Source organism: Charadrius vociferus, unplaced genomic scaffold (assembly GCF_000708025.1).
Source record: "Charadrius vociferus isolate BGI_N301 unplaced genomic scaffold, ASM70802v2 scaffold722, whole genome shotgun sequence".
NCBI lineage: Eukaryota > Metazoa > Chordata > Aves > Charadriiformes > Charadriidae > Charadrius > Charadrius vociferus.
In genome coordinates this window covers 1,055,670-1,070,088 of record NW_009647220.1, presented here as the reverse complement: position 1 = coordinate 1,070,088, position 14,419 = coordinate 1,055,670, and the positions used below count along the sequence as shown (strand labels likewise).

Here is a 14,419-nt window from a genome sequence, read left to right as displayed (position 1 = left end):
AAATTCAACTCCACTGTAGAATATGCTTCAAAGGGCCTGGTGTGATAAAACTGATGTCAAAAGACCAAAGAGGTGTGGAGACAGACAGAAACAAGCCAGGTGGATGAAGGAGCTAAAGCTCAGGAATCTGGACTAGGTTGTTAGAAGGGAAAAGGCTGTAAAATGACATTTTACAGTTCTGCCTGCCATAGTCAAACTGATAAAAGCAGCAGTGCCATGGAAGTCCTTGTGGAACAAAGACAAGAATTAAATATTGCTGAGAGACACCAAGAGGTCTCACTAAAACTATACTGGCTCTGCTTTTACATTAGCAGTCAGGGAAGCACTGGCGCACAGTACCTGAAAAGCTCAAAGAAAAAGAAGTCTCAAGAGTAACCTGTCCTATATTTTATTTTAGGATTTTTTCAGCAAATCTGATCCTTTTCTGGAGATTTTCCGCATGAATGATGATGCAACCCAACAACTTGTTCACAGGACTGAGGTAAGAAATAGGGTTGAATTTACTTTCCAAGGACACAGATGGCCTGTCAGGAGGAATTGTATATACTTCCCATGTCACAAAGGGTATTACAAGCACCCACATTTAAATACACTATGATCTATTGTGTAATTATTGACTAATGGTTATCAGATCTTGACTTATGCATATGAGAGTAAGGGAAGATGGTACTGAAGCCAAAGATCCAAGTTTAATTAAACTGGCAGATACTATGTTTGAAGGTCAGGAGTTATTATAATTCGCCCAAACCATGCTACAGACAGTATCATATTTTTCCGTTAATACTATGTTGCATCATCTCCACCTTCTCCCAAGTTGCTGGTGCTAAAGAGATTTGTAATCTGAGTGCTTTACATTTGTTTCCTATGTCCAGTGTCATTACTTATTCCATGGTAATGACTGGCTCTGTCTTAAAAAGTAGCGTTTAGGTGTACAGGGTGGACCTGTGGCAGGTATTTGGGGTTATGAACCTGTCTGTTATGGATCCCATAAAGTCTTCCTAGTAAGGCAGACCATGTGTCTGTAAATTGTCTGCCCGTACCCATTGCCCAGTCCTGCATCTCTTGCATGGCTTCCAGTTCAGGGATGTATTCCACAACCTTTCCCTTGTGAGTTATGCCCCCACTGAGGCATGGCAGTGCTGGGGCAATGTCTGTAGCATGTTCTGTGTATGGGTCCATTTCCCACCTGTGCTCCTTTTTGGGACATTCCAGAGGAGGAGTGTCGCAAACTGCAGTTGCTGAAGGGCACATGTCCCATGCATGTTGTTCTGCAAACCTCCAGCTGGGCTCTGCTTTCTTCTTTTTTCTGGTGAACGTACTGTATTGAAAATTGTGGGTCTTGTTAGCATTCTGTTTGGAGATGTGTTAAGGGTTCCCTTCCTTTCTTTTCACTCACAGGTCGTGATGAATAACTTAAATCCAGCCTGGAAGACCTTTAAAGTGTCCGTAAATTCTCTGTGTAGTGGAGACCAGGACCGCAGGCTAAAGGTCAGAAGTCATTCCTACTTTTTGAATAGTTTTACTCATAGGAAACTAAACTTTGTCTTCCCTTTTCAATTGAAGATTGCTACTCTGCACTGCCCTCTTCTTTGATGGAAAAGATGACCACAACAGCTGATTTATGATTACCACAATCAAATTAAGGATGCAGAAAAGTGGTAATCCACTGTAATCAGTAGATTGTGCTCTATACTTCTTACAGTAACCTCAAAAAAATGATGGGGCTGGTTTTGCCAATCAGTTGGATAATTTGAACCCAGCATCATTTAACTGGTGGAAGTATACTCAAGGGTAGTGGGAGCCCTGCCACCAGTTTAACTGCTATTTCCTCACATTTATGTCTGGAGACCCTCTGTAAAAGAAATATTGAATTATGAGATCTGTTATTATATTTGAAGAACGGTGTGGCCTCAACAAAACATGTGCCATAGTAATGACAGTGTTACTAGTCAGAAAGACTGATGGTTGGGAACTTGAAGCTTTGTGTAAAAAAATTCATCTTCTTGTGGCTAATTTGGGTTAAATCAAGGCTGAATCCAATTGTTTATATCTTTTAATCAGGTTTAAGGTTAATAGTAAATTAAAAAATGTTGAACAAAAGCACTGTCCTCAGTCTCTATTCACCCTCTTGGACCTGAGGAAATTACATTAGACCCAAAAGGATGTCTTTTGTTTCTTCTTACCATATGAAATAGTCTAATAAAAATTTTTCCTTCTCCCTGCAAAAGTTTCTTCTTTTATCATTATAGCTGCACAACCCTGCAGAAGCAATATTGTGATTTTTCACTCATATACTTCAGGATGTGCTGTACAGATAGAAAAAATAAAATGTCTGGTGTCTACGTGTTACAATGCATGCCACAAATGCATGGAAAAGGTAAAAAGGAGTCTTAGGAATGCTTCTATTTGTGCTGGTCGTGTTGATTGTGATTTATAACTTCAGAAAATCAGCAGGGTTTTTATGGAACCACAGTGGTACTGACACAGTGTTTGTATGTATACATTTGTATGGTATTGGGGATGCATGAGGAAGACACAGGTATGAATTGTTATCTTTATATATTGTTTGTGTCCCTTGTGGCACTGTTGGGCAAACAAGATGAGTCCAAAGGTAAAGGAAGTGCCAAAAGAGTAAGGAGGTTAGAGAAAACAATGAGCAAGGAAAATTGAAGGATGAAGTAGATGGACGACAGGATACTTAGGCCAGACCAAGGTGTTTGTGACAGGTTCATCTGAGTTGTTGGAAGGAAGCTCAACACCTGAAGTGGTACAGGGAAGCAATTGTGAAAGATCTTTCCATATACCCCCTGAGCTGGTAAATGGTCAAACCAGTCACGTTTGGCATGTCCAATGGGATTGAAAGAGAGCTGGTGCAAATGAAATAGAAAATGAGGTGTAGGGGAAGAACAGTCTCCGTTTTAAACTGCAAGCAAAATTAACAGTATTGGCTAAAGAGGATTTCTAATGCAAATGAGGAAATGTAGAAGAGTTATTTATTGTAGCACGTGTAGGATGACAGTAATGTGAAGCATCAGGATAATGACTTTATTATCTTGGGAGGCTGCAATTCTATAAATTTCCCAGGTAGATTAAATATCTATAAATCAGTTGCCTGAGACACAGAAGTCAAGCAAATTTCTCTGTGTTATATAAGTCATATGGATGTCCGGGAGATGAAAAGGAAAAAAAAAAAAAAAAAGAAAGAGCAGCTACCCTCCAGAAGTAGTAACATGACTAACTCAAAGGACGGTCCAGGACAAGGAGCATTGCCATGGCCGGGACTTTTGTTGGTGCCTCTGATGCCTGGCCTGCAATTTCATGACAAAAGGGAAGTGCTGGAAAAAGCACAGATGGTCCTTGTTTGGACGATAAGTTCACATCACAGCTCAGGCAGGGCTGGGAGCTGAGCTTTTGGTTTTGAATGGCGTGAGCTATCAAAGGCTTGAAAGGGGGGGTGAGCAGTTCTTTGATATACTAGTGAAGGGCGAGCCGCTGGTGGGACATACAGACAGAGGTGACATGGTTAAAGCAGGTGGGATCACTCTAGCTGCTACAGCATTCTGCGAAGGTGAAAGGGAGCAGAACTGAAGGAAGCAATGCTAGAGAGCATAGTATGCTCAAAATGTGAGATGCCAAGAGACTGAAGAAGAGATGTGACAGATTATCTGCATTATGCAGCCTCTCTGATGGCGCGCCTTACACAGCCAGATGCTGAAAGTTGCACCCTGCCTCTTCCTGGGCACAGTGTCCCAGATCATCTCGTCCATCTTATATTTCACAGTCACTTAGAGCAATTATTTGTGCCTGCCCTTATAGGATCTGCTTTGTGAGGTACCTTAAACTGAAACAGGTAACATCCCATAGTAATGCCACCATATAGGTTCAAGACAAAGGACAGATCGTATTTCTGCTGCTCAAATGAAAAGCAGATTTAGCACAGCACTGCCTTCAACACATTGCATATCTGTGGCCTTTAAATTACTTACATGAGAAAGCCTAGAAAGAGATGCAAGGAAAATGTGATGCCTGGAATGTCAGAACAAGTGGAAAGTCCATAAGGGTAGAGGCATACAGTTCTGGAGGGAGAAACATGCATTAATCTCTTTAAAATTGAGTTGAGAAGGTGTGAGAAAGGCTGAAATTTCAGCTTCGGCAGAAGAAGCTGGGTCTAGGAACATAGGGTGTCTTTGAGCTATGAGCAGAGAGACAATAGTTCAATTTATTTGCAGATGCTGCTGCCAGAAGATAGGCTGAGAATAGGGAGGAGTGAAGAGGAACAAGAATAGCCCTTTAGGACTGCCTGTAGAGAAGATGAGGGGAAAGTCAGTGAAGGAATGGGTGAAGAAGAGAACCAAGGCAAGGTGGATCTTATGAACCTATTGACAATTTTCAAAATAGTCTTGATTCTGCAGGATTCTTTTTTTTTTTTTTTTCCACATTTTTATTTGTGTATGCAGGCCCTGATTTAAATATCTGTGTATTTGCCAGAGGCTGCAGTTCAGACACTTGCAGAAAAGCTAAAAGTAGTAAGGTTTGCACCAGATCATTCGTGAGTGTAGAAATATTTTAAAATTAATTGTGGCTGTAAAAGAAGAAAAAAGCTTGAAGCTTCTTTAAAATTCAGTCCCGTTATACCTTTTGGTGGGTATAAGATAAGGCTGCTATGGAAGAGCAGCCCCTCAAATCACTTGTGTTTGACAGATAGCATATAGTACTTGTCAGATGACTATACTGTTTGCTTTCTATGACGAATATAAATTGGGAATTTCATGGCAGCAAGGACAGAAGAGTGGAAATTATAAGAATTAAAGAGGTGAAGTGTCTGTGGTGGGTTTAGCACTGTATGAATGTTTATACTTCGATTTACATTGCCTAAGCATTCCAGTCTTCACCCTACCATAATTTAGACGATTTTACTTTAGATGCTTTGTTTCACTTCATAAAGTATATAGCAATACTTTACTGCTAAGTGTTGGAAGAATCCCCTGTGCCATATTTAATGTGAGGAGGTTTAGTGTATTCCAGCTGCCTTGCTAAGCATCAGCTTCTCAACAGGATTGCCTGATCACTCTCAACACTAATTCCATAAGGCTGGGTAGTTTTGTACCTGTACCTGCCATTTCTATTTTCACATTCTCTGGAAGGTGTAATCTAAGTTAAGGCTTTAGGATGCACCAGAAATGCTTGGAGGGAAATGTCAGCTTTTGGAAATTCTACAAATGGAGGGAGACTTCTTAACAACAGCAGACACATTGGAACCATCACTGCCCTCGGCTTGCCCCGTAGGCTGTTTGGAGGTCTGTAGTCTTGGTCTTTCATCTCTGCCACTGAAATCCCATGGGTCTCAGTGGTCTGCTTTGTGCTATGAGGAATGGGGATTAATGTGGCAAAAATACGCTAAAACAACTCAGTTTAACTTACAGAAGTTCACTCTTTGTAGGTCTTGCACCCAAAGCAGCCTTTACACTGTCTGGGCATTTGAAACTTTATTGTTTAAAATGTCTGTTTAGAAAAATAAGATGAGCAAGGTCACTAAAATCAAAGCAACAAATGATTAGAGTCTCCCTCAAAAGTCTTTTGCTAGCATCCTTTACAAAGTCTGTGAATTTGAATTCCTTATGTGCTTTAAAAAAAATATCTAATTTTGCTTTATTTAGCTGTGGTGAAGAGAGCAGTTATTTTTTTATTCCTCTCAGGATGCCTTGTAAAACTTTATTGCAATTATTGGTGCTCTAGGTTTTATTATGAAAAAGATATATTAGATTTATGAACCTACTGAGCTTTTCTTCCCAGACATTGAAACCATCTGAGAAGTCTGGTCACACTCCAGTGCCAGTCATAACTTCTTTTAATGCTAATGGTACAGACAATTTGTGTACGTGTTTTGAAGTGAACAAAATACCTCTTTGATCCAAAAGTAGTGCATTGCTTTTCTAATATGTAAAGAGATTCCATTCACAACAGTAATTACTGACAAATATGAGTGAGGGATATAATCCTTCTGAGAGCAGTTTTTATCCTAGTCCGTTATGCTGAAGGTCCTGTGAATTGTGGAACTTTGACATTCAGGTTTGGTTTCAGCATGTGAGGTATGCTGCCTTTATCAAAGGTTTATCTGAAAGACAGTCTTGCATTGTGAGTATCTTCTGGTAGGGATCATCTACTGTCCATCCATTCTAATAGTTGTAGGTTCCTCTTTTTCTAGAGGAGTCCCGGTAATATACACTGAAAAATAATCTCTTTTTGTTTAGGTATCAGGTATTGTAATACTTGGGAAATAAACACCTAACAGGGTGCTGTAGAGTCACAGACCAAACAGTGCACATGGCATAGAGTAAGAATATCTTCTGCTGAGCTTGTCCTGAAAACCTCACTGAAAGAAATACTGTTCATAAGGATAAGTAGGAAAAGAGGCAAAAAAAAAAAAAAAAGAAAGAAAGAAAAGCATTGCTGCAGGTGAAGTAATAAAAGAAGCTGCAAGGAGAAGAGGAATCATGTGTCATATGTATATAGAAAGTCCTTTCCATCTTCCACCCACATAGGGGAAATTCTCAAAAGAAGAATGTTCATTAGGTATTTTTCTACCTTTCAAAAATCCGTATGTTGCAACTGTATCATTGTTGTCAATTTGTTTATTCTTTCAGCCCTGCCTAGCCCAGATTACAGATGATGATCCTCATCTTGATGACATTTATGCATGTACAGTTATAAGTACTATAAGGGCTATTTCATACATCAGGTCATAAGGGCTCTAAGTGTATGAATGGCTCTTTGCAGCATGAAGCCCTGAGACATTACTGTTGCTTACCTTTGGGTAACCATGAGGTTGTCTCTTCCTGTACACTTCTAATGAGGTTAAAATCTGGTTCTGCCATTCTTCCCCATTCTCTCTTATGTCCAATTGATTTCTTTGGCTCGGTCCATCCGATCTGTTGGAGTAGCTGTGTCTTAGCACATGAATTGTATGTTTGGTTATCTGCTGAGGGGTCTATCTGCATGTGCTTGTAGGCCCCAGTATATCTACGATGCTCTGGTGCTGGTGAGATACATTCAGGAGTTTAAAGGCTGTGTGATTTTCATTTTATTTCTGTACTAAGACCTTTATAAATAGCAATACATTGGCCTTTCCAACGTGGATTTTCATAGGCGATGAATTTTCTACATTTTTGTGGTAGATCATTGTTAACATGGTCTTCTTGAGAGATCTGCACTTTGCTTAAATTAATAATCTATGCAGTGCCTCTTCTGCCTTGCTGATACCATTGTATAATGTGATCCTTGCTTACGATATTAATAGAAGAAGCTCCACAGCCTACGAGAAAGATTTTCATGTTATGCTGGATGGAAATAGGCAACAACTTTATTTTTATTTTATTAAATTAAAAAAAAAAAAGTTTAAAAAATAGTGTTGATTTAATAACCTCTTCCGGGTTCTGTTTTGGCATTTTGAGGGGTGGAAGGCTGAGTCTTCCTCAAATAGTTGTAATCATGTTTCCTTCTGATTTCTTCAAAGTGTTGACTCTTTCATGCAAAGTGATGGCTCATTAGGGAAAAAAAGTTTCTTAAAGGTCTCTAAGTGTGTTGGCAGGTCCATTCTGAGTTAAGGAAAAGCAAATAGTGGTTATTTTGATATTCTCTGAGTTATTACTGCAGTGTTCTCTAGATCAATAAACTTTCAGTGACCTTTAATACTTGACTATAGCTCTGCTTATACAGGTATATTATAAACTGTAATCCTTCAATAAGCCTTCAGTATCTCTGAAAGCCAGTGGAAAAGTGGAACTAACTGAGCAGAACCTGTGAAGAAGGCCAAGTAAAGCTTAAGAGATAAGCAGTAAGTAATACATTCAGACAAATCCATTAGTGCTTTTGTTCTTTCACGGTTTAGCTGTCATAGACTGTTTGAAGCACTAATGTGGAAAGATACGGTTTATGGTCAACAGCAATAATTTGTGCAGGATTTAAAAAAGTATGTGGCACAAAGGGCAATTCAAGCAGCATTAAATGATGGTTAGAAAAGCATGAACTGCAGGATTTTACACTGTTCTAGGAGAGGAGACTCATTTATTGTTGCTGTTTTCTTTGGGCTTTTAAATCCACGTAGAAAGAGAACTGGCACCAAGAACCAATTACAACGTAAGCTAGACTTGCTGTTTATGTACTTGATTGGGTGATTTCAGTCATTCCTGATTAACTATGCGGTTCAACATTTTCTCCTTCAATTTACTCACTAAATTAATGCCAGTGGAGCCAATCATTCCCTGCTTGCTTACCCTGATGTTGCTGAAGAGGTATTTGCATATGGAGTCCCTCTTGTTGAAAGTCTTCAACAACAAGAAAGAGGGACTCAACCTTTACATGTCTTTAATATGAATTAAAAGATGCCTTCAAATGACTTTTTCAGTAAGTCATTTCTTTTGCATTACGTCAGGGCATTTTCCTGGAATCTTAGAATAATTGCCTCACTCTTGGACTGTGCAGATCTTTCTTTATAACCTGAATAGTATTTATTTATTAGTCATTTTAAGGATGTTATTGTGTTGTGAATTTGCAGATAATTTCTTGTAAAACTGACTGTGCAGCCAATAATTTTAGATAATAAAAAATTCCTTCTTAGTGGTCAAAAGAAACACCAAAAAATTAGGCTTAAATATTGGCATGTGGTGTATATTTAATAAGCTAAGAGAATTATTTGTATAAGTACTCACTGCTTAACCAGAATAGGAAATTTAAAACAGTATTCTGAGAGGATGATACATTATTTTGAGAATTATTATAAAATTAATGTAAATGACACACTGTAAAAGACAATCTCTGAGACCTCTTTGCATAAATGTCATTGGACCTACTTTTCCAGTAAATAATTCATTAGAATACTACAATTCTTAGAAACTTCTTTTGCTTTGTCTCATGTTCCCCCTTGTTCTCTCTATGTGCCTGTGGTTGCAGAAAGGCTACACTGATTATTAAAAAATCAAATGGCCTGCTTCACAAGGCTTACAGTGATTGTGGGTAATTTTCTGCAACCACTCACTCTCTTTTGTCAGTTTGGGTTAATCTATAACTTAGCAATCCGTTTATAATATGAGTGCCTCCTGAATTCATTGATAGCAGCAGTGTATTTGAAACCCTGATTTATCTGAGCGTTTCAAGGAATGATCCAATCAATCTTCGTAAACTCTGTGCAGATGGGGTGCAAGATTTAAGATCATCCTTAAAACAAAACTGATTAACACCTGGTGTGTGTGATCTCAGCTCATTGATTCCTTTATTTCTCTCTTTTTCTTTTCCCTGGCTGTATTCTTGATAAAGCAGTTGAAGATGCCAGGGAGGAAAATACCAGATTGCAGGGAAGATTTAGGAGAGAGAAATAGACTCAAGAAATGAGCTTGATCTCATTGTTGTTAGAGTCGAGGGAACTCATTCTGATGACTTTAATAGGCACTAGTTTGTTCTCCATTATTGTAACTGCTGGATATATAGCAAATTAATTGTCAGATTAATTAATCTAGATTTGGGTTAATTGATGTTTGTGAAGTGCTTTGAAGATGAAAGAGCTACCTAAATGACAAGTGTTGTCACAACAATTAGGGGTGCAAGTGGAGTGCGCATGGGAGAGATCGTCTGATATACAGTGGTTAAACAGACAAGAGATGATATTCACATCTCCAAAGGCTTGGGCTGCTGATAAAGATAGTGGTAGAAGGCTGACGAGCTGGTACATATGAATAAAACAGGCAGGGCAGCGATAGATAGGAGTCTTCCTCCCATCTATTGGGTGACTCTGACAGACTGAATTTCAGAGTTCATTTTCTAAAAAGAGATTTTCATGTCCCATTCCTTACCAGAGCACCCGGTTCCATGAGCCCTGGGGAAGAAATCAAGAAACTTCCCCCTGACATTGCAAGGAGCCTTCACTGTGTGAGACAAGGGCAAAGAGAGGACAACACACAAGCAAAAATACTGCGTGTGAATTTGTTTGTCTGCATTAGGGGATCCAAGGAGTGTTTTCTCTGTTTCTCCTTTGTAAATAAGAGAGGATTGCCTTCAAATAATTTGTATGTTTCATTTATTGTGCACTTTCTTCAAGTTGCTTTCTGCCTCCGTGGTTCCATTCCAAGACAAATAAATACAGCCTTCCGCAGCTTTGCTATGCAAGTCATCAGTATGAGAAAGGTTTTGAAGGGCTCTCTTTCACCTCTCCTGAGCTGTCTTTGAAAGTGAGTTTTAATCCCCTGAAAATGAAACAGAGGCTCCTGTAAATGCTGCTGACTGTAGTCCAAATCAGAGGTGTCTGGGTCCTTCACAGAGCAATAGCTGATAAAGTACTAAATCCCATCCCTGGGACCATTTAAAATGAGACAAAGCAAAGTGCTGGTAATGAGGATCAGTTCCCCACTGGAGGGTGGGGCATAGGGGATGCCAATGAATAAAATGACCTCTACATTATTCCCGATTTTCAGATGACTGTGTTGCTAATGCACCAAACACCCTACAGACCCCGGTATTAGCTGCAGAACTGCTTACTGTGGAAGTTTAGAAACCAGTGCTACCATTTTGAATTAGAAGAATAAAATGAAGCTCTGCTTTCATTAAAACAGATCAGGATTAAGGCTCAGCTGTAACCTCGTAAAGCAGCTGAATGCTGTAGTGAGAGAATTTTAAAGTGTTGCATATCTTAAAGAAAATCCATCAGCCTCATACCTTTGTGTCTACAGGACATTTTGCTGTGTGACTTACAGTATCTTATGATATTAAAAATGAGAGAAAATGAAAGTTAACCCTTTTTCATATTCTTTTTTCATTTCTTTCAGTTGAGACTGGAAAGAATATTGAAGGCAATTTCCAGACAATCTCATTTCAGACTCTCATAAAGTAGCAAAGCCTCACGTTGGCTGACATATAACCAACTTATAAAGACCTTTCGTTTCTTTTCAGATATCTTTTACTGTGTAAATTGAAAATTACACACTCATGGAAATTCTTCTCTTGTTAAAGCTTGTAATAAATGTATTCTTTGCTATTTTTCCTGCTTAAATAGAAAGCTTACCTTAAAATTCTACTCGTAAATCTTATCTTTATCGTTTATACACTAACACATTGCCATGCAAAAATGGTTACACATTGCAGGTAATACAAAATATGTATTTTAAATGGTAGTATTCTCAGGGAACATAGCAGAGTCAAATTTATGGCAAAATAATGTATTTGTTTAAAAAATTTACAGTAAATATCTTCAGGTACCAAATTATAATTTAATATTTGTGATACTTTAGGGAGCATTAGGGAAGAAATAGCTATTAAGTGTGTCTAAGCTTAAATATCTTAGAAGATGTCTCAGTACGAAGGGGTCATTTTAAAAGTGTGAACTTTATCTCACACAGGAAATATGTATTTAGCCCTTCCATACACAGTGATCTCACCTACCATGCATTCTGTTTCAATAATTTAGATCTTCATTTTCTGTTTGCCAAAAACACGTTTCCTCACAGCTAGATGACATACACAGTTTGTAATGTGTACATATATGTGTATAATGTATGTGCACCTTACAAAACAAATGGAGCTATGTTTTGTAATAAAAATGTTTCATCTGTCTTACCAAATCTAAATTAAGCATGTTTATTGTGTATGTTGGATTACCAAATGATTTTCAAAGTGCTTGATAGCAATGCTCTATAGTACTCCCCAGAAAAAGCATTTAGCTGATCACAGCCCTCCTCATGGTAGAGAAACCCCTTCTGAAAAGTGCACGATTGTCTCTACATCCTTAAGTGAAAGAGAAGGCGAGTAATGTTAGAAATAATTTCACAGCATTACCAGTATTCCAGAATGTTGAGTCTTCTAGTCTGCTTTCAGAAGAGATCATAAAAAAGGCTATAGCTGGCCTGCCTCCTGCACTCTAAATTGTCTTGGTCTGAAGTTACAACATATGAACAGCAACAGCATCAGCAGTTGACCTCTTGGACAACTCTTTAGATACCAACTGCCCTAAGGTTTGTTCAAGATGTATTAATCAGCTGTTACATTGTTGACCATCATGTTACTAGCCTAGAGTTCTATTGAGTCTCCTCATTTATTTTATTTCTGAGAAATTCCAGGATTTATTGATAGCAGTTTCTTGTCTATACTAGGAAATCTCCTCATGGGGTTCCAGCAAGATCTGTTTAGTCTTACACGCTTTTCCTCACTCTTGCCAATATTTAACAAGTGTTCAGCAGTAGAGATGGAGTATTGGACAGACAAGGACTCTGTGATACCTCTTAAACAATGACAACAACAGCAGGACAAGTTCTGTCATTCATACTCATCTCTTGAATTAATAACACAGCATTTTATAGAACAGCATCTCAGAGATCTGAGGAGTAGTATCATTTGCAGTTTTAATGTAAATGAAGTATATATGGGACCTTGAACCACATCAGACCTACTAAGTAACCGCAGGAGCCAAGATACTAGACCATTGTATTGGGTTCCCAAAAGGATAAATGCTGGGTCCATTCAAACAGTTGTGCAGAATGCACAGTTAAACGTGTATTAAGTAACATAGTTTCTGTTGACCGCTTTTCCTGGAATAAAAGAAAAGAAATAAAGGATGGGAAGAAATGGAGGAAGTTATCAGAATGGTTTCTGGTCATCTCTGCTGGGACCAGATATTGTTTAAGATAGTCATAAATAGCCTGAAGAAAGGGAAAAATAGAGTAACAAAATTTGTAGGTGACCAAATAATCTGGGATTGTTTTGATTTCAAAATGTCACAAAAGGATCTTAATGCTAACGTTTGGCACTTAGATACAAATAAAGTCAACAAAAATAATCATGGGAAGGCTTCCTTCTGCAAAGAGACTAAATTCAGACTTGAAAGAAAGATAATCTTGTAGAGGTAGCTCTGAAGTCATGAATGACTTGGGGGAAATGACGAGGGAATGGTTTGATTATTTGTCCTCAGGGTATGTGAACTTGAAAATCACCATGACCAAGCACAGTGCTTAAAACAAAAGGAAGTTCTGTTTCTATACAACACCGTTCAGTGATGGGATGTGTTGTTGAAGGATGTTGGGAGGCCAGAAGCTGTAAATATGCTAAAAATGGGACTAGACAAATCCATGAATGATTATTGCATTGGCTGGCTATTAACAGCATATATCAGATGCTCTCTCCAGCTTTAGGAGAGTGTACAGTTGTTGACTGCCAGTGACTGGGAGAATATGATGAAGTAAAGATGAATGTACCTTTCCTTGTCTTATATAGTCTTTCTCTAAGTATTCACTAGCATTTGACAGAAAGTTGATACTGCTACCATGTACTTTTAATGTTTTCTTATGGTGAATGCTTGTAGCTTTCAAGGTGAAATTTAAGTGTGGATTTTCATTTGAGAAAGCTCTAAATGGTTAGGGTTTCATTATTTGAGAAATTGTGCATATTCATAGCAAGGGTATGCACATTCTGCTAGTGGGTCATGGTGCAAGGTTTCCTCTCCTCCAGCACAACTGGATTATTTAGAGCTGACGTGTGTCTAGTTTGCTCTGTATAAACACCTAGGTAAGCCAGGCCAGTCCTTTGCTATTCTGTAGCAGCTGTAGTAGAGTATAGGGAATTCTGTGTATGCCTTCTGTTACTCACCCTGACCCTGCTTACACACTCATAGCCCTCTGCTGTGTTTCTTTCTTATGTATATTAGCTTTTTTTTCAGAAAAATACCACCCTTCAACAGAATCACTGTTTGATATCAGCTATTTTTGTTTTTTAATGAATCCATTTCTAGTTACAAGAAAAACATCTGAAAATCTGCTAACTAGATGTCTGGAAAGGCAGGCTGATTTTTACAGGCTAATTAAAAAATAGGCTACTCACATTAGGCAGTCACGATTCTTCTCTTAGACAGACAACAGTGTTTCAGACTCTTGCTTTTCAAAATATTGGAAAAAAAATACATTGTTAAAGTTGTGCCAAAAATGAGTCTTTGACTCATGACCAGGCTAAAATGTGGGAGTAAAAAATTTGCCTATTGTCAGATTTCAAGGGTATTTTCTTCATAGTACTACCAGCAACCAAGGGGGGTGGGGGTGGGGTGGGGAATATTGCTGCAGACTGATGGTAAATATTATTAATAAGGGAGTTATGTTGATCCAAGCAGTGCTGAAAGTTATCACTTAAATGTGTCGTGATACTGGCACTATGAAAGAAAGGTAGCAGGACACAACCTGATTACCTGGCAGAGGTTCTTGTGGGGAAGGTGTCTCCTTCATCCCTAGGTGTCCACTCCCCAACCAATCTGAGCTGTCTGGGAAGAGTCAGGATCTGGCTGAGGGGGACTTCACCTTGTGGTTGTCACAGAATCACAGAATCACAGAATGGTTAGGGTTGGAAGGGACCTCTGGAGATCATCTAGTCCAACCCCCCTGCCAGAGCAGGGTCA

General features: G+C 38.7%; 1 protein-coding gene across 1 annotated transcript in view; it reads left to right on the top strand.

Moving 5' to 3' along the window:
• CPNE4 (copine IV) overlaps window positions 1-14,419 on the top strand; it is a 197,158-nt gene that overhangs the window by 98,340 nt on the left and 84,399 nt on the right. The window contains exons 5-6 of the mRNA XM_009879598.1: window positions 398-481; window positions 1,399-1,488. Of these exons, the coding sequence (XP_009877900.1) occupies window positions 398-481; window positions 1,399-1,488 (174 nt within the window). The remainder of the gene's footprint in view (window positions 1-397; window positions 482-1,398; window positions 1,489-14,419) is intronic.